Below are 23,651 nucleotides of genomic sequence, written 5' to 3'. Positions count from 1 at the left end.
GGCTGAGACACAGCCGTGGTGTCATTGGCTCCCGTGGCTGTTAATTTAAAGCCAGTTAGCCAAATAGGAGAGAGAGGGGGACGGGGCCGAACGGCATCTCCTTGTCGAAAATGGAAACACGGAGCTACAGCTCGGCTCAGATGCCCCCATAGCAAGCTGCCTGCTGTGGAGGCATTTGACAGGAAAGAGGGGTTAGAAGCAGCAATGAGGGACCCGAGAAGAGGAGGATCCAGGCTGAACAGAGGTGGTAAACATAACATGTTATTAAGAAAAAAAACAACAAGTTAACAATCACTTTAATATTCCCGTGTCCACTGTGCGCAACATTATCAAGAAGTTTACAGCCTATTGCACTGTAGCTAATCTCCCTGGACGTAAACGAAAGAGAACGATTGATCTAAGATTGCAACAAAGGATTGTTCGAATGGTGGATAAAGAACCTTGATCAACTTCCAGACAAATTCAAGCTGTCCTTTAGGTACAGGGTACAACTGTGTCAGCTCACACTATACGTCGTCATCTGATTGAAAAGGGGCAATTACAGGAGGAGACCCAGGAGGACCCCACTGCTAACACAGAAACAAAGCCAGATTGGGTTTGCCAAAAAACTTACCTGAAGAAGCCAAAATACTTTTGGGAGAATGTGCTGTGGACAGACTAAACAAAATTACAGCCTTTTGGTAAGGCCCATCATCCTACTTTTTTCAGAAAAAGAAATGAGGAATTTAACCTCTTTCCCATCTACGCTATAGTGAAAAGACCGCTGCAGCGTGGGCTTACATTGCCGGTAGGTCGTCCATGGACGTCGCCCTGTGATCAGGTGGTGCGCTCTGTGATCGGTGCTTCCTTAGGACGCAGCTGATCACAGATGTAAAAACAAGCCGGTTATCAGCATTCTTTTCTTTACCCTTACCGCGTGAGAGGAGACCTGATAACCGGCTTGTGTAAAAGGGACATCTACACTGATAATCAGTGAAGTACCAACAGTGCTGCCAATCAGTGCTGAGTGTCGCCTATCATTGCTGCCCATCAGGGCCACTTCATTAGCGCACATGGGATTTTTGTTACTTACTGTAAAATCCCTTTCTCTGAGTTCATTGACGCACACAACGCTCCATACTCAGAACCATAGGGTTAGATTGCCCCTTACAGGAGTAGGACACCAGGCAGAAAAAACAAACTTGGCTACGCCTATGGGTAGTCCTAGGTGGTATAAATCCCGCTCTCTGCTATAGGCCTCCTAATTAGTTAGAAGCAGTATCAGAAGTATCAAACTCCACAGGGGGGTGGTTTCTGCGTCTGTCAATGAACTCAGAGAAAGGCATTTTACAGTAACAAAAATCCCATTTTCTCTTTCGTTCATTGACGGACACAGTGCTCCATATTCAGAACCATAGGAATGTCCCCAAGCAGTGCCAAAAAGAAAAATGAGGGACAAATGGGACAAAAAAAACCAAGGCTAAACCCAAGAAGTCAAAATGGGTAACAGGAGCTCAACAAAAACAACAGGAGCCCCACCAAAAAAAACAACAAAAAAAAAACTTCTAGAGAGGGAACCGACCCTCTAAAAAGCAGCCTGCAAAATCTTGTGGCCAAAGGAAGCATCCACAGATGCCAAAAAGTCCACTTTATAAAACTTTGTGAAAAGTGCGCACCGACGACCAAACGACCACCCTGCAAACTTGCAACACTGATGCCAGAGGATGGAAGGCCCAAGAAGCACTAAGCGCCCGAGTAGAGTGCGCCATCACAGGGAAAGGAGGAACCCGACCCTTGATAGAATAGGCCTGAATCACCGTCTGTCTGATACACCTGGAAATGGTAGCAGAAGAAGCAGACAGCCCCTTCCTTTTTCCTTCTGTAATCACAAAAAAGAGTCTGACCTCTGAAAGCACTCATTGGCTGCCAGATACACCAAAATCGCCCAAACCACATCCAGCGTATGTAAAGCAAATTCCTTAGGATGAGAAGGCCTAGGACACAAGGAAGGCAACACAATGTCCTTATTCAAATGAAAATCAGAGACAACTTTAGGTAGGAACGACGGGCATGGACGAAGAACCAACATATCTTTGAGGACCACCAAATAGGGAATATGACAATATAAAGCCACCAGTTCTGACACCTTGCGGGCAGACGTGATAACCACCTAAAAGGCCACACAACGTAAGCAAGGGAATCTCACAAATATTCTCAAATTGAGGTTTCTGGAGAACAGAGAGCATTAAGTTCAGGTCAAACGGTGGCAAAGGAGACTGCACTGGTGGAGACATGTGTCGAACCCCTTGAATAAAGATGCGAACCAAAGAATGCGTGACCAGGGCCCGCTGAAATATGATCACTAAGGCAGACACCTGGCCCTTGATGGCCAACTTCTGCTCAACAAACAGTTGAAGAAGGCCAAAATGCAAGCTACCAAAAGGGATGGGGGTGGGGGGGGGGGCGCGGCTGACTGACTCGCACAACAAGATGTATGCCAAGTACGATGGTATATCTTCCTAGAGGTAGACTTCCTTGCCTTCAGCATAGTCGGAAGCACCGACCCTGGCAAATCTCTATCCCTTAACACCTGGCTCTCAATAGCCAAGCTGTCAAAGCCAGCGATGGTAAAGCAGGCTGGAAGAATGGCCCTTGGGACAACAGGTCCTCCCTGAGAGGCAGTCTGCACGGGACATCTACGACCAGCCGCACTAAGTCGGCGCACCAGGACCATTGAGGGCAGTCCAGGGGACACCAGAATGACCGGAATCCCTTCTGCCTCAATCCTGCGCAGGAGCCACAGAAGAAGCTTGATAGGAGGGAAGGCGTAAATTAGATGACACTGACTCCACTATACCACCAGGGCATCTGTAGCCTCTGCCAGAGGATCCCGTGACCTTGCCACGAACCTCGGAACCTTATCGTTGAGCAGAGACGCAAAGAGATCCACGTGGGGGGTGTCCCACCACTGACACAGCAGATGAAACATGTTCAGGTGCAGGGACCACTTCCCTTGGTACAGTGTCTGCCAACTGAGGTAATCTGCCTGGCAACTGTCCACGCCTAGAATATACAAGTTGGAGAGTGCCGGAACGTGGCTTTCTGCCTTCCAGAGACCTCCAGTGCTGCCAGCACACTTTTTGTTATGCCCTGGTGATTAACAAAAGCTACTGCCGTAGTATTGTCTGATTGGATCTGTACCGAGTGCCCCCAGAGACGTACCGTCCAGCGCTGAAGGCACAGGCTGATCGCCTGGAGTTCCAAGACACTGATCGGTAGCCTCGACTCCTGCAGCGTCCAACATACCTAATCTGATCTAAGCCCCAGGCTACCTCCCCACCGAAAGAGGCTGGCAGTGACCACTGTCCAATACAAGGGGAGAGAGGACTTGCCCTAATGAAGGGCCAGAGATCGAAGCCATCAGATCATACAAGTCTGATTGTCCAGAGAATTGGGACACTTGTCTCACTTTAACAGGATTTCCTGCTAGAGGAGACTCGTATGGAACTGAACAAACGGGGCCATCTCAAAAGGTAGAAACCATTAGACCCAAGCTCTCAGGAGGACTCTGCTCTCAGGTGAAGGTCGTCCAGATAACCCAGCAAGGCAATCCCCCGCTGGCACAGAAACACCAAGACTGGGGCCAACATCTTTGTGAAGACCCAAGCAGTGGAGGCGAGACTAAAGGGTAATGCCACAAACAGTGCTCCTCCCCAACAGCAATATGGAGGAAACACTGGTGTTGGACACAAATTGGAATGTGCAAATAGGCGTCTTTGATGGTGAGAGAGGCCAGGAAATACCCTTGATGCAGGGAAGCCACCACAGATCGAATGGACTCCACCCTGAACTTCTGCACCAGTACGAAACAATTCATGGCCTTGGGGCCCAGAATCGGACGAACTCTGGTCTCCTATTACGGGACTCTAAACAGGTTTGAATAAAACCTGTGAAACCATTCCGTAACCGGAACCAGGACGATTACCCACTGACACAACAGGTCCTGCACCACCCGAAAACAGATGATACGGTGGTAGACGCACATCGGAGAGGGAAAGAACCTTTCAGGAAGACAGGAACTTAACTATCTTGTATCCGGATTGAATTACTTATTGGACCCATTTGTCGTTCACTAGGGAGGTTCATGGGGCCAGAAGCCAGCAAACATGTTCCCCCACCCCAGATATGGGTGAGGGCAAACCTTAATGTTGAAGAGGCATTGTCTGCAGGTCTGGAGAAACTCGCTCTTGGCCTGCCAGACCAGGATCGCTTGAAGCTTCCCGGCGAGGGCTTGAAGGATTTATTACCCTTGTCAGAGGCCCCGAGGGAACGGAAAAACTTTATGTACAGAGAAAGAAGGACCTCATCTACAACAAGGCTGCTTCCCCTTCCCAGACTGTGGATGGATAAAACTGTCCCTTCCCTCTCCGTGAGACTCCTAATGAGGTTATTTAGGGTAGCCCCAAACAAGCGGTCACCTTGAAAAGGCAAATCGGTGAGGGCCTTTTTTGGAGGTTTGGTCCGCAGACTAATGCTTAAGCCACAAAACGCACAAAAGCACCACCGCCGAAACAGAGAGCTTGGAAAGTAAAGGAGCCATTTCCAAAGGTGCATCGCACACAAATTGCAGCCCCTGGACAAACTAGTCCGCCAGGTCAATGTAAGCAGGGGGAAAATTTTTGCCCACTCATTTAGAGTTTGGGACACCATGGCAGAGGACAGGACAGGCCGCAATGCCAAACCGTCAATAGTACACACGTTGCAGGACACAGACTTTGCTTTGCTATCAGCCACACCTTTAAAAGCCGGGATTCCTCCACCCGAATTATGGTCGCCTCCTTCAACCTGGAAACAGGAGGGTCCACTAAAGTTGAAATTGCTCCACTTCTTCAGACAGCTTGTGAGTCCCAAAGGGAACGGCCACATCCGCAGCTGCCTCAGCAGCATCCTCCATTTTAAGTTTTACTCACTGAAGTAATAAGTGCGTACACCAGCACCTTCTCATGCGCTGCCATGGAGGAGTCATCCTCACTATCAGAAGGAGCAGGGAGCATGGCATCCAGGCCTACAGGCCGGTGTTCTGACAGATTGCTACACCTTATCAGAATGCTATACCAATGTTCTGGTGCGGCCGCGTCATTCAACAGCTGGTGCCGCGTCAGTACGCATGTCCAGAAGATGCGCTCTGGTCAAGGAAAATTTTACTGCAGATCAGAGAGCTGAGTGAGAGGAGACGGTGCTGCATGCCAACAATTCAGGGCTTCCAGCCATTGGGGAAAGCGGCTCCTTCTGATCACAGCAGTGTGTGCAAGGGCTACACACCCCTGTGTATATACAGTTATACCAATGGAGGGCTGTTCTCCGGATATACAGTGCCTTGCGAAAGTATTCGGCCCCCTTGAACTTTTCGACCTTTTGCCACATTTCAGGCTTCAAACAAAGATATAAAACTGTAATTTTTTGTGAAGAATCAACAAGTGGGACACAATCATGAAGTGGAACGAAATTTATTGGATATTTCAAACTTTTTTTAACAAATAAAAAACTGAAAAATTGGGCGTGTAAAATTATTCAGCCCCCTTAAGTTAATACTTCGTAGCGCCACCTTTTGCTGCGATCACAGCTGTAAGTCGCTTGGGGTATGTCTCTATCAGTTTTGCACATCGAGAGACTGAAATTTTTGCCCATTCCTCCTTGCAAAACCGCTCGAGCTCAGTGAGGTTGGATGGAGAGCGTTTGTGAACAGCAGTTTTCAGTTCTTTCCACAGATTCTTGATTGGATTCAGGTCTGGACTTTGACTTGGCCATTCTAACACCTGGATATGTTTATTTGTGAACCATTCCATTGTAGATTTTGTTTTATGTTTTGGATCATTGTCTTGTTGGAAGACAAATCTCCGTCCCAGTCTCAGGTCTTTTGCAGACTCCATCAGGTTTTCTTCCAGAATGGTCCTGTATTTGGCTCCATCCATCTTCCCATCAAATATTAACCATCTTCCCTGTCCCTGCTGAAGAAAAGCAGGCCCAAACCATGATTCTGCCACCACCATGTTTGACAGTGGGGATGGTGTGTTCAGGGTGATGAGCTGTGTTGCTTTTACGCCAAACATAACGTTTTGCATTGTTGCCAAAAAGTTCGATTTTGGTTTCATCTGACCAGAGCACCTTCTTCCACATGTTTGGTGTGTCTCCCAGGTGGCTTGTGGCAAACTTTAAACAACACTTCTTATGGTTATCTTTAAGATATGGCTTTCTTCTTGCCACTCTGCCATAAAGGCCAGATTTGTGCAGTATATGACTGATTGTTGTCCTATGGACAGAGTCTCCCACCTCAGCTGTAGATCTCTGCAGTTCATCCAGAGTGATCATGGGCCTCTTAGCTGCATCTCTGATCAGTCTTCTTGTATAAGCTGAAAGTTTAGAGGGACGGCCAGGTCTTCGAAGATTTGCAGTGGTCTGATACTCCTTCCATTTCAATATTATCCGGCTTTAAACTTCTCCAAAACAGTATCTCGGACCTGCCTGGTGTGTTCCTTGTTCTTCATGATGCTCTCTGCGCTTTAAACAGACCTCTGAGACTATCACAGTGCAGGTGCATTTATACAGAGACTTGATTACACACAGGTGGATTCTATTTATCATGATTAGTCATTTAGGTCAACATAGGATCATTCAGAGATCCTCACTGAACTTCTGGAGAGAGTTTGCTGCACTGAAAGTAAAGGGGCTGAATAATTTTGCACGCCCAATTTTTCAGTTTTTTATTTGTTAAAAAAGTTTGAAATATCCAATAAATTTCGTTCCACTTCATGATTGTGTCCCACTTGTTGATTCTTCACAAAAATTACAGTTTTATATCTTTATGTTTGAAGCCTGAAATGTGGCAAAAGGTCGAAAAGTTCAAAGGGGGCCGAATACTTTCGCAAGGCACTATATATATATATATATATATATATATATATATAAAAAATTATATTTGAGCAGGAGAACAGCCCTCCATTGATGTAACTGACTGAAAGGAGTGGCAGCTCTCTCGTGACGTACATGCCTGCATGATGGGGGACACAGGCTGCGTGACAACGGGGGGGGGGGACGGACAGAATGAGCAGTGGAGTGGGGGGCAGAATGAGCAGTGGAGTGGGTGGCAGAATGAGCAGTGGAGTGGGTGGCAGAATGAGCAGTGGAGTGGGTGGCAGAATGAGCAGTGGAGTGGGAGGCAGAATGAGCAGTGGAGTGGGAGGCAGAATGAGCAGTGGAGTGGGGGGCAGAATGAGCAGTGGAGTGGGGGGCAGAATGAGCAGTGGAGTGGGGGGCAGAATGAGCAGTGGAGTGGGGGGCAGAATGAGCAGTGGAGTGGGGGGCAGAATGAGCAGTGGAGTGGGGGGCAGAATGAGCAGTGGAGTGGGGGGCAGAATGAGCAGTGGAGTGGGGGGCAGAATGAGCAGAGGAGTGGGGGGCAGAATGAGCAGAGGAGTGGGGGGCAGAATGAGCAGAGGAGTGGGGGGGCAGAATGAGCAGAGGAGTGGGGGGGCAGAATGAGCAGAGGAGTGGGGGGGCAGAATGAGCAGAGGAGTGGGGGGGGCAGAATGAGCAGAGGAGTGGGGGGGCAGAATGAGCAGAGGAGTGGGGGGCAGAATGAGCAGAGGAGTGGGGGGCCAGTCATGTTTCTATAGGTGCAGTCACAGTAGGAAAATTTGAGGGGCCACAGCTTGGGTATCAGGTTGAACCCTCTTTCAAAACTGCCCTAATTCTTTGTGGCATAGATTCAACAAAGGTGTTGAAAACATTACCCAGATTTTGGTCCATATTGACATAGCAGCATGCAGTTGCTGCAGATTTGTCGGCTGCACATCTATGATGTGAATCTCCCGTTCCACCACATCCCAAAGGTACTCTATTGGATTAAGATCTAGTGACTGTGGAGGCCTTTGGATGGAGTACAGTAAACTCAATGTCATATTCAAGAAAGCAGTTTGAGATTTGAGCTGTGTGACATGGTACCTTATCCTGCTGGAAGTCGCCATTAGAAGATGGGTACACTGTAGTCATAAAGAGATGGACATGGTCAGCAACAAAATTCAGGTAGGCCGTGGCGTTTGAACGATGCTTAATTGGTACTAAGGGGTCCAAAGTGTGCCAAGAAAACATCCCCCACATAATAACCCCACCACCACCAGCCTGAACTGTTGTTACAAGGCAGGATAGATTTATGCTTTCATGTTGTTTACGCCAAATTCTGACTCTATCTGAATATCGCAGCTGAAAGCGAGACCAGGCAACGTTTCTTCTCTATTGTCCAATTTTGTCACCTCAGTTTCCTATTCTTAACTGACAGGAGTGGTATCCAGTGTGGTCTTCTGCTGCTGTAGACCATCTGCTTCAAGGTTCGATGTGTTGGGCATTCAGAGGTGGTATTCTGCATACCTTGTTTGTAACAAGTGTTTATTTAGGTTACTGTTGTCTTTATCATCTGGAACCAGTCTGCCCATTTTCTTCTGACATCAAAAAACAGAATTTTTGTAAAATCTTACCTGTAAAATTCCTTTCTCTGAGTCCTCCGACAGTCGCCGCCCCTTCATATTCGTCACAATAGGGTTATTGACCTTTGTTCCGTAGGAGTGGCTAGACAACAGAATATGTTAATATCAAAGCTTTTAGCATACCCCACCCCCAGGGGGTGGTCCCCTCAGTCAATACCCTCCTGCTTCCTACATTCCTACCTCAGTTTCAGTAGCATAGCAGTAGAGTACATAAACAAAACCCCAAAAGAGGGGCGGGGGCGGCGACTGCCGGAGGACTCAGAGAAAGGAATTTCACAGGTAAGATTTTACAAAAAAATGGATTTTTGTAAAATCTTACCGTAAAATCCTTTTCTCTTAGCTCATCGACAGACGTAGTCCTCGGTGATACACCACCTTCGGGTTATGTTACCTCCGCAGGAGCAGGACTAGACAGGAAATTAAAAAGCTCTGGCCACACCCTAGGGGCAGTCCCAGAGGGTATATCCTCTCTCTCTCTGCCTCAGCAAATCAGTTATGTGAAAAAGCAGTGCTTAGAGAATTTAACCCAACCCAACTCCAAAACAGAGGGGCGGGGACTACGTCTGTCGATGAGCTAAGAGAAAAGGATTTTACGGTAAGATTTTACAAAAATCCATTTTTCTCTAGCGCTCATCGACAGACGTAGTCCTCGGTGATACACCACCTTCGGGACGTCCCAGAGCAGTATCACAACTGAGGGGTGGGAAAATGGAAATCAAATCCCAATCTAGAAGGCCCAACCGGTGCCAACTAGAAGTTTACAATGCTCATCCTTAATGATGAGACTCAACAAAAAAATTTTCAAACAGAAAAAAACCCTCGAGGTAGACCACCGGTCTCCTCAAATTGCGGCCTGCAAAACCTTGCGGCCAAATGAGGCATCCGCCGATGCCGTCACATCAATTTTATAGAATTTAGTAAAGGTATGTACCGACGACCAAGTGGCCGCCTTACATACCTGGACCACTGACGCCTGATGGCGAAAGGCCCAGGAAGTACTGAGCGCTCGAGTGGAGTGCGCCCTAACAGGGAACGGAGGACTCTGACCCTTAATAGAATAAGCCTGTACCACCGTTTGTCTAATCCATTCGGCAATGGTCGCGGCAGATGCAGGCAAACCCTTTCTGGGGCCATCCGTGATCACAAAAAGTGAATTCGTCTTACGGAATGATTCCGTAGCTTTCAGGTATACCCTGATTGCCCGAACCACATCCAAGGAATGCAACGCATGTTCCTGATGATGCTTGGGCTGAGGACACAAGGAAGGTAGTACAATATCTTCATTCAGATGAAAATCTGAAACCACCTTAGGAAGAAAAGATGGCTTAGGATGAAGTACTACCTTATCCCTATGAATCACTAGGTATGGTGACTGGCATGATAATGCAGCCAGTTCTGACACCCTGCGAGCAGAAGTAATAGCCACCAAGAAGACCACCTTCTGGGATAAAGTAAGCAAGGGAATCTCCCTGATGTTTTCAAAGGGAGGTTTCTGTAGAACCGACAAAACCAAATTAAGATCCCAGGGCGGTAAGGGCGCGCGGACTGGAGGAGCCAGGTGCCGCACCCCCTGGATGAAATTCCGCACCAAGGATTTGGTAGCTAAAGGTTTCTGAAAGAAGATTGCTAATGCTGAAACTTGACCCTTGATGGTGCTCAAGGCTAGCTTCTGCTCAACCCCTTGTTGCAAAAAGGCCAATATTCGAGACACCGAATAGGTACGTGGAGGAAATCCTAAAGATTCGCACCACGCAATATAAGTCTTCCATGTGTGATAATAGACTTTGCTGGAAGTCGCTTTCCTTGCTTTAATAAGGGTAGGAATGACTGAAGTAGACAAACCTCTGTCCTTCAGTACTTGGGTCTCAATGGCCAGGCCATTAAAACCAGCGACTGTAAAGCACGAAGGTAAATAGGTCCTTGAGACTACAGACACTCCCTGAGACGAAGTTCCCACGGAACGTCTGCGACTAACCTGTCCAAGTCGGCCAGGCCGGCTTGAAGAGGCCAGCCTAGAATTTCTAGGACCACTGGCGCTGATTGGATCTGAACCAGGCGTCCCTAGAGCTATCTGGCCCCGACCATCCGAGAAAGTCTGGTCGTTTTCTGTTCCCACACATTTATCAGATACCTGATAGTTATCAGGCAAGGTGATCTTTTCTGGTTGAACCTCAGGGACCGAAGTCACCCGACTAGAGGCTACTTGGCCTATCTGGTCAATCAGATCCGATTCCTGTGAGGTATCGGGACTAATCTTAGGAAAAGGTAAAGGAAAGATCTATACAGGGAACGGTAACTACCGCTTCCTGTACTAAAATGTTGGAAGGGAAGAATCGCACCGGTAGTAGTGGTTGATGCTCGATCTAATGTCCTGAATACCGGTGAAAACGTCCCCCCACCCTGAAATTGGGTGGGGGCGCACCTTCAGGCTGTGTACTCCTTTACTTCGGGTTTGGCTGGGTTGGTCCTCTGCTTGTCCGACCAGCCCTTCTTGAACCCTCCTGGAGGAGTCTTGCCTTTCCCGGAAGTACCAGCCGGGCGTCCTTTATGGGCGGTAAAGAAAGGTCCTCGCTTGTTGCGAGGTTCCTTAGCTTTTGCAGCCTGTGGCAAAAAAGTACTCTTGCCCCCGGTGGCATCCTTAATGATTTCATCTAGGTTGGCTCCAAATAGACGATTCCCCTGGAAAGGGAGATTGGTCAAAGTCTTTTTGGACCCTAGGTCAGCTGACCAGCATTTTAACCACAGCACACGTCTGAGGATCACTGCTAACTTAGATGCATGCCCTAACAAGGGAGTAGTGTCCAAGGCTGCGTCACAGATAAACCGTAGCCCTTGTATGATCTGTTCTATCAAATCAGATGTCTCCTGGGGAATATCTTTTCCCCTAAGATCTTGGCGTACCATCTTCGCCCATTCTGTAAGTGTCTGGGAAACTAGACCAATAACAATTACTGGTCTAAATGCTGACCCTATCAGAGAAAAGAAGTGCGGGACTCCGCTTCTATCTTTCGATCCACCGGATCCTTAAAGGACGAAGTGTCCTCCACTGGAATAACCGTGGCTTTATTCAGCCTGGAAATAGGCGGATCCACGACTGGTGGTACCGTCCATTTCTTAATGATGGATTCCTCAAACGGATAGCGTCTAGCAATACGCTTGGAAATAGTAAAGGTACGTTTAGAATGTTCCCATTCTCCTTTAATCTGATTTCCAAAACATTTAGGTACAGGAAAAGCCTTCGCCGTCTTGATGGGCTTATTGGTCCCAAAAGGCCTCTCTGTTTCAGTTGCCTCTGCCGGTAAAGCCTCAAGTTTTAAGGTTTCTTGCACTGCCACAACTAGTGCGTCCACCAATGCTTCTTCCTGAATTATAGCAGGAGAAGAAGCGTCCTCCTCACTGTCTGAGGGGGCTTTACCTGGGATAGCAGCCCTTGCAGAGGAACCTGCAACTGCAGTGACCATCTCTGAATCAGAGTCAGAGGTGTCAGATAGTATAGGGGTAGGCGGGGGTCGCTTCCTTGACCCCCGTCCCTGACAGGCCGCCTCCACCCGAGCCACCATAGACTCCAAAATTGCTGTAAATGACTCTATACTCTGTACACCGGCGGGTCCCGAGGCCCCCTCGAGGGAAACAGGTGGGGGAATCTGTGTGGCAGGGTCCATAATAACTCCAGTTACTTCCTGGATGATATAATTCAAAGTAAAGAAAAACTTTTTTTTTTTTTTTTTTTTTTTTTTTTTTTGACCCTCAGCGCCACAAAAAACCCCTTAGTGTTACCTGCTAGGGATCCCTATCGATCGAGAGAGAGAGAGATAGACCCCCAGGCTCACCACTTGATGTTCAGAGTTGAACTGCAACAGCTTACAGCGCTGTCTTAGACAAACAGGAAGTCTTTTGGCTGGCTGCCCAGGAAGAAAGGAGGCGGCTCCGCCCCTCTGTACGCCTTCCGGCGCCTCCCCCAAGCTCCACGAGGTGTAGAATCACCTAAAACATGGCCGCCCCCATGCTGGAGACACGAGGCTACGCCAAAATGGCGGCTCGTGCGATCCAGCAAAAAAAATGGCGGCGGCCTGTGCTGACTAGCGGTGTGCTGCAGGCACACAACACTCTCTCTGCATGGGGATATGGCGTGTTTGGCGGTACCGGCCCTGGCGGACCGCATGGCCATTCGGGAGGCCTGCTATTAGCTGGAGATCTGACTTGGAAGGCAGTCTACATGTCCATGGCTTCTGACTGGTAGGTAGCTTATACTTAACCCATAAGATTCCCAGAATGCCACAGATTACATCTTTTAAAAACATGTATACAATAGATTGTTAGCTCCCAAACCAAGCCTCCTGGCTTTTGCACACATAAAATCACACTCAAAGTAGGAGGATTTGTGACATGTTATAGGATAGAAAGAACTCTTTCTTACCATACAGAGAGGGGCCCGCGTTCACCACAAAACCCGTCAGGGAAAAAGGGGGAACATACTACTCACCATACCGGAACCAGGCGGGCACCAACTCCTGACAGTACCCCTCTCCACCGGGGCGGGAGGGCTGTCGACCGATACGGACGCCGTGACTCATGGTCTTTGGCGTTTCAGCGAGACGTTTAACTCGCGGGTTCAGTCCTTTTAACGGGACTTTGTCGCGGCCGACCCAGCGCGGAGCTATGGCCTGCACGCGCTCGTAGGCTGAACTGGGGTGACCACCGGATCTCAACATCCAGCCCGTCGCCCAGTTCAGCTTTCTTGCTTGAAGATCTCACAGGAACACTGGAGAAAAAAAGCTGTCCAAAAATCCTTTTAGAAAAAAATTCTTGCCAGGACCTAAGATCCCAGCAAGGTATCTAGGTCCTTACTCCTAACTAGACAGAAAATAACTGATTTGCTGAGGCAGAGAGAGAGAGAGGATATACCCTCTGGGACTGCCCCTAGGGTGTGGCCAGAGCTTTTTAATTTCCTGTCTAGTCCTGCTCCTGCGGAGGTAACATAACCCGAAGGTGGTGTATCACCGAGGACTACGTCTGTCGATGAGCGCTAGAGAAATTCCGTTTTCTCTTACGTCCTCCGACAGTCGCCGCCCCTTCATATTCGTCACAATAGGGACGTCCCAAAGCAGTGTAGACATGAGGGGTGGGAAAAAAAAAAGCAGCCGCGCCTAAGGCAACGCAATACCCACATCAGAGAAAAGAACCTTACCAAAGGAAGGAAACCAACTGGGCAACATGAAAAAAAAAAAAACTTGCTCAACAGGAGCAACAACCCAGGAAAGAACAAGTAACCTAGGGGTAAAAATACCCCAACAGCCAAGGACCCAAACAAAGGACCCTAAGGCACTGCCGCACTAAGAACTTTACGGCCAAAGGAAGCATCTGCCGATGCCTGAACATCCACCTTGTAGAATTTTGAGAAGGTGTGAACGGGCGACCAAGTCGCCGCCTTACACACCTGGGCCACAGAAGCCCGATGATGACAGGCCCAAGACGTACTCAGAGATCTTGTAGAGTGCGCCTTCACAGGCATGGGAGGAACTTTCCCCCTCAAAGCATAGGCCTGTTCAATGACCTGCCTGATCCATTTGGCGATGGTAGAAGCCGACGCCGCCATGCCCTTCCGAGGCCCCTCTGGAAGGACAAAGAGAATCCGTCTTGCGAAAGGATTCAGTCGATGACAGGTAAACCCTGATCGCCCGAACAACATCCAAGGAATGCAAAGCCACTTCCTTTGGACGTTTAGGCTTTGCGCAAAGCGAATGGCAAGACAATGTCCTCATTGAGGTGAAATTCCGAAATCCTTTTCGGAAGGAAAGACGGGTTAGGACGCAAGACCACCTTATCCAAGTGAACCACTAAATATGGAGATCTGCAGGACAAGGCAGCCAGCTCCGACACCCTGCGAGCCGAGGTGATTGCCACCAAAAAGGCGACCTTCTTGGACAACATAGACAACGAGATCTCCCTGATTTTTGCAAAGGGAGCATGTTGCAACACGGACAGAACAAGATTCAAGTCCCATGGAGGCAAAGGCTCCCTCCTAGGAGGGACCAGATGCCGCACCCCTTGAACAAAGGTGCCAACTAAAGAATTAGACGCCACAGGGCACTGAAAAAGAACGGCCAGAGCAGAAATCTGACCCTTAATCGTGGCCAACGCCAAACGCTGGTCCACGCCCGTTTGAAGAAAAGCCAACACCCTTGATACCGAGTATGAACGAGGGGAACACCCCCTGGACTCACACCAGGCAAAATAGGCCTTCCAAGTACGGTAGTAAACCTTCCCCGAAGAGGACTTTCTAGCCTTAATCAAAGTGTGAATGACCTCAGGGGAAAGACCCCTATCCTTCAGGATCTGGGTTTCAACAGCCAGGCCGTCAAAGCCAGCGACTGTAAAGCAGGATGAAATATCGGCCCTTGAGACAGGAGATCGTCTCGAAGAGGCAGACGCCATGGAGCGTCGACCGCCAGATTCACGAGGTCTGCGTACCAAGACCGGCGAGACCAGTCTGGTGCCACCAGAATCACCGTTTTCGGTTCCGAGGCCAACCTCCGAAAGAACCTGGACAGCAGCTGAATCGGTGGAAAGGCATACATCAGACGATATTGATGCCAGGGCGCCACCAACGCGTCTGAGGCGTCTGCCCGAGGATCGCGCGTTCTTGCCACGAACCTTTCCACCTTGTTGTTCAGACGAGACGCGAACAGGTCCACATCTGGGGACCCCCACCTCTCGCACAACATCAGAAAGACATCCGGGTGAAGGGACCATTCTCCCTGGTCCAGGGTCTGGCGGCTCAGATAATCCACCTGCCAGTTTTCCACCCCCGGAATGTGAACAGCAGATATCGCCGGGACGTGCGTCTCGGCCCAAGACAGAATGTCGGCCACTTCCCGAGCCGCTCGGGCACTCCTGGTGCCCCCTTGGTGGTTGATGTAGGCCACCGCTGTGGCATTGTCCGTCTGCACCCGAACCGGACGGCCCTGCAGCCTGACCGACCAACGCCGAAAGCAGAGATTTATTGCTCGCAATTCCAGAATGTTGATCGGAAGGGAGGACTCCTCCTCCGACCAAGTTCCCTGGGCAGACAGAACGCCCAGAACACCACCCCAGCCCGACAGGCTGGCATCCGTGGTGATCACCGTCCACGACAAAGGACGAAAGGACTTGCCCCCCGACACCGCCGGGGACTGGAGCCACCACAGAAGGTCCCTTCTGGTGCGATGACTCAACGAAATCTGGAGATCCAGAGATTGCGGTTGTCCGTCCCACCTGGCCAGAATCTCCCTCCCGGAGACCCCGCGTGTGAAACTGGGCAAAGGGTATCGCCTCGAAAGCCGAGACCATCAGTCCCAGACACCTCATGCACGTCCGGAGGGACGAGCACTGAACGTCCCTGAGGGACCCGACCTCTTCTTGAAGCTTCCGGAGCTTGTCTTCCGGCAGGAAGACCTTCGTCTGAACAGAGTCCAGGATCATTCCCAGGTAAGGAAGACGAACCGACGGACACAGCGTCGACTTTGGAAAATTTATCGTCCAACCGAACTCTTGCAGAGTCTGCATCGTGACGGACAGGTCGTTCACCAGGCCCTGACTGGTCGCAGACCGAACCAGAATGTCGTCCAGACACCCCAGGATCGAGATGCCCTGGGCTCTCAACAAAGCCAGAACCGGCGCAAGCACCTTGGTGAAAACCCGGAGCCGAGTCGAGACCAAAGGGCAACGCCACGAATTGGTAGTGATCCTCCGCAATGGCGAATCGAAGGTACTGCTGGTGACCCACAAAAATGGGGATGTGAAGGTACGCATCCTTCAAGTCGATGGAGGCCATGAATTCCCCTGGAACCAGGGCAGCCACCACCGAGCGCAGGGATGCCATGCGGAACTTGCGAACCCGCACAAAGCGGTTCAGAGCTTTCAAGTCCAGAATCGGACGTACCTTGCCCTCCTTTCTGGGCACAGTGAACAGATTTGAATAGAATCCCCGAAATCTGTCCCGATGAGGCACCGGAATCACCACTCCCTGAGCCCGCAGGTCCCGCACCGCCAGGTGCAGATCCCGCAAGCGCTCCGGAGGCAGCTGAAGATTTGAGGGAAAAAATCTGCCCGCCGGCCGAGAAACTCGATCTTGTATCCAGATCGAACGATTTCCTGAACCCACCTGTCCCGAACGCGGGCCAGCCAGGGTTGAAGAAAACCGAGCAAACGTCCCCCCACCCCAGAACTGGGTGAGGGCGCCCCTTCAGGCCGCATTGCTATGGGCAGCGGACCCGGACTGGCCGGACTTCTGCTTACCCGTCCACGGCTTCTTCTGGGAGCCTTGTCCCTTGAAGGGCTTACCCTTATAGTGCGACCGAAAGGCACGAAAGGACCCCTGAGAGGGTCTAAACGAAGCATTCTTCTTACTGCGAACAAACTTAGACTTGTGAATCTGGGGCAAAAGAGTACTCTTACCCCCAGAAACACCCTTGATCAGAGTATCCAAGGTTTCGCCAAAAAAGGCGAGAACCCGCGTAAGGCAAATTAGCCAAAGTCTTGCGAGAAGATTGGTCAACAGACCAACATTTCAGCCAGATCAGGCGACAATTCAACACCGCCACACTCTGCAGACGCGCAGCCAAAGGGACCATATCTAGGTCCGCATCACACAAATACATGACACCCTGAGGAATCTGATATACCATAGCCAATGTCGACGGCGAAGCAGAGTCAGCCACCAGAGTGCGCCTGAGCACCTGCGTCCAATCCGCAATAGCCTGGGCTGCCATAATGGAAGCAAAAATAGGCTTCAGCATAGAGCCCGCAACCGTATAAGAGTGACGGGCCAGAGACTCCAATCTCCTGTCCGTAGGGTCCCGGAACACCGGGGTATCCTCAGCAGGAATCGCAGTTGATTTATTCAAAATCGCCACCGCGTGATACACCTGAGGCGGCACACGCCAACGCTCATCAGTAGCTGGTGTAAAAGGATAACGCAGCTTGAACCTACTCGGCACAGCAAAAGGCTTCTTTATGTTGCGCCATTGCTCCTCAACAGCGCGCTGAAATTCCGTAGAGCAAGGAAAAACCTGCAACGTTTTGGGTTTTCTCTGCCTCACATAAGAGGACATCAAAGCAGGAGGACATGGTTCATCCTCCAAATGCAGCGTCTGTTTGATAGAAGCAACCAACTCATCCATGAGTGCAAGCTCTTCAGACGAGCCAGGGGGAGAATTATCAACCCCTTCCACCTCAGCCTCCCCTTCAGACCCCGCAAGGTCTAGAGAAGAACGAGACCCTGAGAAGTGCACTCCAGCCATAGCATCCCCATCGCCCTCTGAATCAGAGGAAATGGACACCCTGGGCCTTTTTGTGGATCGATCAGCCACCAGCATCTGCACCTGAGCAGCAAGGTTAGCCACAATAGTAGCCAGATCAGCCCCCTCGGGGGAAGCAGCAGCAGCCCCCTGGCCCCCTACCAAGGAGGGAGGAAACTTGCTTTCCTGAGAATCCATGCCCCAGTAACTTAGGAAAAAAAAAAAGGAGTACTGCCCCTTTAAGGTCGCGGCGATCGCAGCCCACCGCACTCACAAAACACACTGACCCACCGGGCTAGGAATACAAAGGCAAGGAATACAGGAATGGAAGGTAAAACCTGGAGAGGTCACACAGGCTGCTGCTACATCGATCGCTGTCCTCAGAGCAAAAGGAAGTGATGCGAGACTGACCACCCTCATAAAGCCTATGTAAGGCTACACAAACATGGCCGCCGGCCGAGGCTGTAGAGTCAGAAACACTGACATGTGGCCCGCGTGATCGCCGCCAAAATGGCGGCGTTTGGCGCCAAAAACGGCGCTCTCACCACACAGGATCGGCCACCACAAAACTGTCACAAAAAAATGGCGGACCGCAGCAGCTGTCGCCACACAGTATGCCCAAAACATGTCTCACAATCATGTCCTTCACAGCACACAGCATGTCACACAGCCTGTTACACAGAGCAGAGCAGGAGAGCCCCCCCCCCCCTGCAGCCCACAGAGAGCAGCTATACTGACAGGGAGCTCAAAATTATGCACAGACATGCAGGGTCCCACAGTCCCAGACTGACAAACAAGACAGACAGGTCCCCACACAGAAATACACTTACCATCCGGATGGCGTGGGGAGCCTGCACAAGCGATCAAACCGCTGCACTAAGGACAGGGAGAGTCGCAGCCAGGACGCAGTGGAATTGCGGTGCGAAACCGCATGGCGTCCAGTGAGGTAGCCACCTCACCGCAGCATCCCCGCAGCGGACAGGGATGGGTCGTTCATATTTGCCAGGGAAACCTAGCTGAACGCTCGATGGCAGGCTGGGATAACCAGGGAGGCCAGCCCGAGACCCAGCACCGCACGCTCATCTTCATCAGAAGACCTAACTAGAGCTGAAAATAAACAGCTAAGTAAAGGAAGAGAAAAAAACTCCAAATAAAATCAAAAAGAGAAAAGAAGCTGAGACTGAAAAGCCCCAGCACAGGAAACGTCTAACCTACTCCTGAGCTAGACAAATGAAACTGAGGTAGGAATGCAGGAAGCAGGAGGGTATTGACTGAGGGGACCACCTCCTGGGGGTGGGGTATGCTAAAAGCTTTGATATTAACATATTCTGTTGTCTAGCCACTCCTACGGAGCAAAGGTCAATAACCCTATTGTGACAAATATGAAGGGGCGACGACTGTCGGAGGACGTAAGAGAAAGGCATTTTCATTCACACAACTGCCGCTCACTGGATATTTTCGCTTATTCAGATCATACTCTGTAAACCTTAGAGATGGTTGTGCGTGAAAATCCCAGTAGATCAGCAGTTTCTGAAATACTCATTCCAGCCTGTTTGGCACCAACAACCACGCCATGTTCAAAGTCACTTAAATTCCCTTTCTTTCCCATTCTGGTGCTCCGTTTGAACCTCAGCAAGTTGTCTTCACCATGTGTGGATGCCTAAATGCATTGAGTTGTTTCAATGTGATTGGCTGATTAGCAATTTGTGCTACCAAGACATTGAACGCGTGTATCTAATAAAGTGGCTGGTGAGTGCATTTTAAACTGAAAACCTCTCAAACTTTTCAAACATGAATATAATTGGTGGGTATTACTGTATTCATTTCTGTAAACACTGTCACATCTGAAAAGTAAAATTTTCTTACCTGACAAGGTTTGAGAAAATATGCCACAAAGGCGGAAGAATTCTCTGATTGTTTGTAATCTTTTTAAGAAAAATATTTCATCCAAAACACGACGAAGTTCGTCATCTTCAAAAAAGTTCACCTGTGTACTCCGTGCTTCACGGATGATATCAACCTTTCTCCAGGCATGTGGAATTTCCATCTGTTTTAACTGCAGGCATGAGCCACAAGGTAAACATGGAGTATGCTTACAAGAACATGATCAATTTAACAAGATATCAATAAATGCCCATACCTTCTCTAGTAGTAAGCCAAATGCAGTTTCAACTTGAGCAAACATCCCATCAAAAGCAACCAACAGCATCTGACCAGCAGACATTTTTGGAGTTTCTTCCACAGAGCCATTCCTTGGCTGAATTAACTCCCCATACTGAGAATGAAGTAACCTGTAAAACAACATACCTACAATAGTAATCTTAATTTGGTTAGAATATCTGCAATTATATGTGGAAATATCAGTCTACAAATACAAAATGTTGTCTTTGGGCTGGAAGGAATTTAAATGCAGATTACAAATATATACATGAAAATAAATACAAACGGCAATGTTATAATAAAAACTGAATTTTTGTACTTACCGTAAAATCCCTTTACCTGAAGTTCATTGACAGATCTCCATATTTACTTAGAGCATTGGGTTATGCCTCTCCTATCAGGAATAGGACACTAGGCAGGAAAAAGCTTTACCATGCCTATGGGCTGTCCCAGTAGGCATAACCCCACACACTCTGCTACAGCCCTGTGTTTAGTTGCAAGCAGTGTTTAGAAGACCAAAAACCCCATTTCACTCATAAGTATAGGGGTGGGTGCTGCGTCTGTCAATGAACTTCAGAGAAAAGGATTTTACGGTAAGTACAAAAATCCAGTTTCTTCATTTACAGACACAGCTCCAAATATCTTCTTAGACCATTGGGACGTCCCAAAGCAGTATATGCATGAGGGGTGGGAAAAAAAACGCAATGAAGAACGTAATTCCCCAAAGCCTAAAATTAGCCAACCAGGTAACATGGAGCTCAACAAGGAACAACTGGAGCTCACATAGAAAAAACATGCACTCTAAAAAAACAAACAAAAGGTTTGCTTTTGAACAGCAGCCTGCAAAACCTTGCTGTCAAAAGAGGCGTCCGAAGATGCCAACACATCTACTTTGTAGAATTTTGTGAACGTATGCACAAACGACCAAGTTGCTGCCATGCAAACTTGCATCACCGACGCCTGATGGCAAAAAGCGAAAAAAAAAAGAGAAACTCAGCGCCTAGTAGAATGAGCCATCACAGGTAAAGGAGGAACCTGACCCTTAAGTGAATAAGCCTGAACAACCGTCTGCCTGATCCATCTGGATATGGTTGCAGCAGACGCAGCCAATTCTTTACAAAGTCCCTCGGTAAAGACAAAAACCGTCCGTTAGACTTACCAGTAATGGTGTTTCTAAGAACCTTCCAGGATGGCAACACATGAGAGAGGCTCCAGCCTAGAGGAAACACAATTAGTTCACAGCTGTTAAAAGGCCCCACCCTTCCCCTTGTCCCTCAGTTGTAAAAAAAAGTAGTTTTCCAACTGATTCACAAGGGATGTATAGTCACTTAGGTATTTACCACCTATTGTTTACATTCTTTTCTCACCCTTTTAACAGGGCGGGAATTAGGCCTTGCCGTCCTGGAAGGTTTATAGAAACACCTTACCGGTAAGTCTAACGGATGGTTTTCTCCTCTCACCTTCCAGGACGGCAACACATGAGAGGATAATAAAGTAACCACAGGCCTACCTTAGGGTGGGAAAACCACCTGTAGTACCTTTCGGCCAAAGGCTAGGTCTTGCGTAGACAGCGCCTCAATTTGGTAGCGCTTCATAAAAGTGTCATGGCTGGACCAAGTGGTTGCACTGTGAATCTATTCCCAGGAAGCTCCAGCTTTTTCGGGCCCAGGTTGTTACCAGTGCTCTTGTTGAGTGTGCTTTCAGCTTTGCTGGCACAGGAACACCTAAAAACTCATAAGACATGGTACTGACTTGCCTAATCCATCTGGAGACTGAAGGTTTTGATGCCTGCAGTCCTTTTCTTGGTCCAGAGTAGAGGATCAAAAGGTGATTAGATATCCTAATCTCCCTGGTCCTCTGTAAATAAGGGAGGAGGCATCTCCTCACATCTAAACAATGAAATTTTATTATCTTTTTAATTTCTAGGATTATCACAAAAGGATGGTAAAATTATTTCCTGCTTGCTGTGAAAGGAAGATGCTACTTTGGGCAGATATAGAGGATCTGGCCTGAGGATAATCCTATCTGGGAACATGAATATAAATGGTTCTTTAATTTAAAGACCTTGTAAGTCCCCTACCCTTCTGGCTGTCGTGACATCTAAGAGGAAGGCTAGTTTTAGGGACAAAAACTTAAAGGAAACCTCTTCTTTAGGTTCAAAGGGGCTTATAGATTACACCTCTAGAAACCTAGTGAGGTCCCAAGGATGGGAACCTGACTCTAGTGATAGGGGTAGCTCTATTCCTGGCCATCAAAAATCTTTTATCTAACGGTTCTTTTGCAAGTCTCGCGTCTACAAGAGAGCTGCTATTTGTACCGGAAGGGTGTTAACCGCCACACCCTTCTCTACCCCATCTTGTAGGAAATCCAAGATTATGGGGACAGAGCCACACCTGAGAATAGCCTGGCCACCCCGAGGAAGGGGGGTAGGTGAAGGTGAATGGGGCATGGGAACCCCGCTAGTGAAGGGGGGCACCATGTGGAAAGGAGGGGCACAAAGGGGGCCTATCGACACAAGGAAAGGGCTCAGGTACACCAAAATATTTTCCCAGAGGAGAAAGGGGGGGCACTACTTACCACACCGGTGAACCAAGCGGGCACCACTTCGGGCAGTCCACCGCACCATAATGGAATGGGGGTGCTGCGACCAGAGGTACACTGCGACTCAGGTCATGACTAGTGCTATGCGTTCTTGTGAAGGGTTTCATTCAACGGCCAGCCCCCATCCAGTGGGGCTACGTCGCGACCAACCTACTGTGGAGCTAAAGTTGGGTCCCATTTGCTGGCCAAACTGGGAAGATCGTAAGGATCTAGGATATCCAGTGCGTTGCCCAGTCCGGCAGTTGATTGTAATTCTCACAGGAACAAAAAAATAATAAAAGAAAAAAAAAAAGTTCATTTAAAAAAGGAAAAAATACCAGGACCAGAGATCCCAGCAAAGAACCAGGTCCTTACTCCTGACTAGGCTGTAAAAAACTGTAGTCGTAGAGCAGGAAGTGGGAGGTATACCCCCTAGGACCGGTAGTCAAATTTGTTTCCACCTAGACCTACTCCTATGGAGAGCAGCATAACCCAAAGAAGATATGGAACTGTATCTGTCAATAAACAAAAGAGAAATATTTTTTTAACTTTTTTTTTTGGATCGCATAGGGATGAGTCAACATGTAACGTTTGTTTTACTGTCTGTAGCAATGTTCAGAATATCTCATCCCACTTTCTCTCCCTGTGACAATTGGATTTTGAAAATTTTGAGTTGTTATGCAAACAATGATTGGGGATACAGCTCCAATGGAAACACCTTTACCCATAACTCTTATAGGAGTGAATTTCCCTTTCCTATAGGTAGATTTTCTCTCATTTTCTGTTGTCTCCTTCTGTTTGTAAGAATGAGTCGTTTGTAAGTTGGATATATGCAAGTCGGATGTTTATATCTCGGGGACTGCCTATACTGGGGATCATGTCTGATCACTTTTACGGGGTGCAAGCTTCTTCTATTCATGGGTTCTCAATATAATAGATAAAATCAATACCAATGGATACAGGGATTATATTGAACAAAAAAACCCCATAAAGGTCCATTATATTTACTGTGTTATACAGTCGTGTGTTTCTTCTACTGTAAAATCAACTAGTCCGTTCGAGCACCAACATGCTACACTTATGTTGTACTTTAAAAGCGATATACAACATCTCC

At 48.6% G+C, this 23,651-nt stretch overlaps 1 protein-coding gene across 4 annotated transcripts in view; it reads right to left on the bottom strand.

The window, feature by feature from the left end:
* Positions 1 to 23,651, bottom strand: part of SMG1 (SMG1 nonsense mediated mRNA decay associated PI3K related kinase) — a 795,166-nt gene that overhangs the window by 74,338 nt on the left and 697,177 nt on the right. For all 4 annotated transcript variants that reach the window (XM_082260927.1, XM_082260924.1, XM_082260925.1 and 1 more), the window contains exons 52-53: positions 19,938 to 20,088; positions 19,664 to 19,853 (exon numbers count right to left, since the gene is read on the bottom strand). In XM_082260927.1, the coding sequence (XP_082117053.1) occupies positions 19,664 to 19,853; positions 19,938 to 20,088 (341 nt within the window). The remainder of the gene's footprint in view (positions 1 to 19,663; positions 19,854 to 19,937; positions 20,089 to 23,651) is intronic.

The sequence above is a fragment of the Pelophylax lessonae genome (genome assembly GCF_965119305.1).
Source record: "Pelophylax lessonae genome assembly, chromosome: 6".
In the NCBI taxonomy this organism is placed as follows: domain Eukaryota; kingdom Metazoa; phylum Chordata; class Amphibia; order Anura; family Ranidae; genus Pelophylax; species Pelophylax lessonae.
The sequence above is the reverse complement of the archived record's forward strand: the minus strand, read 5'-3'. Positions and strand labels throughout refer to the sequence as shown.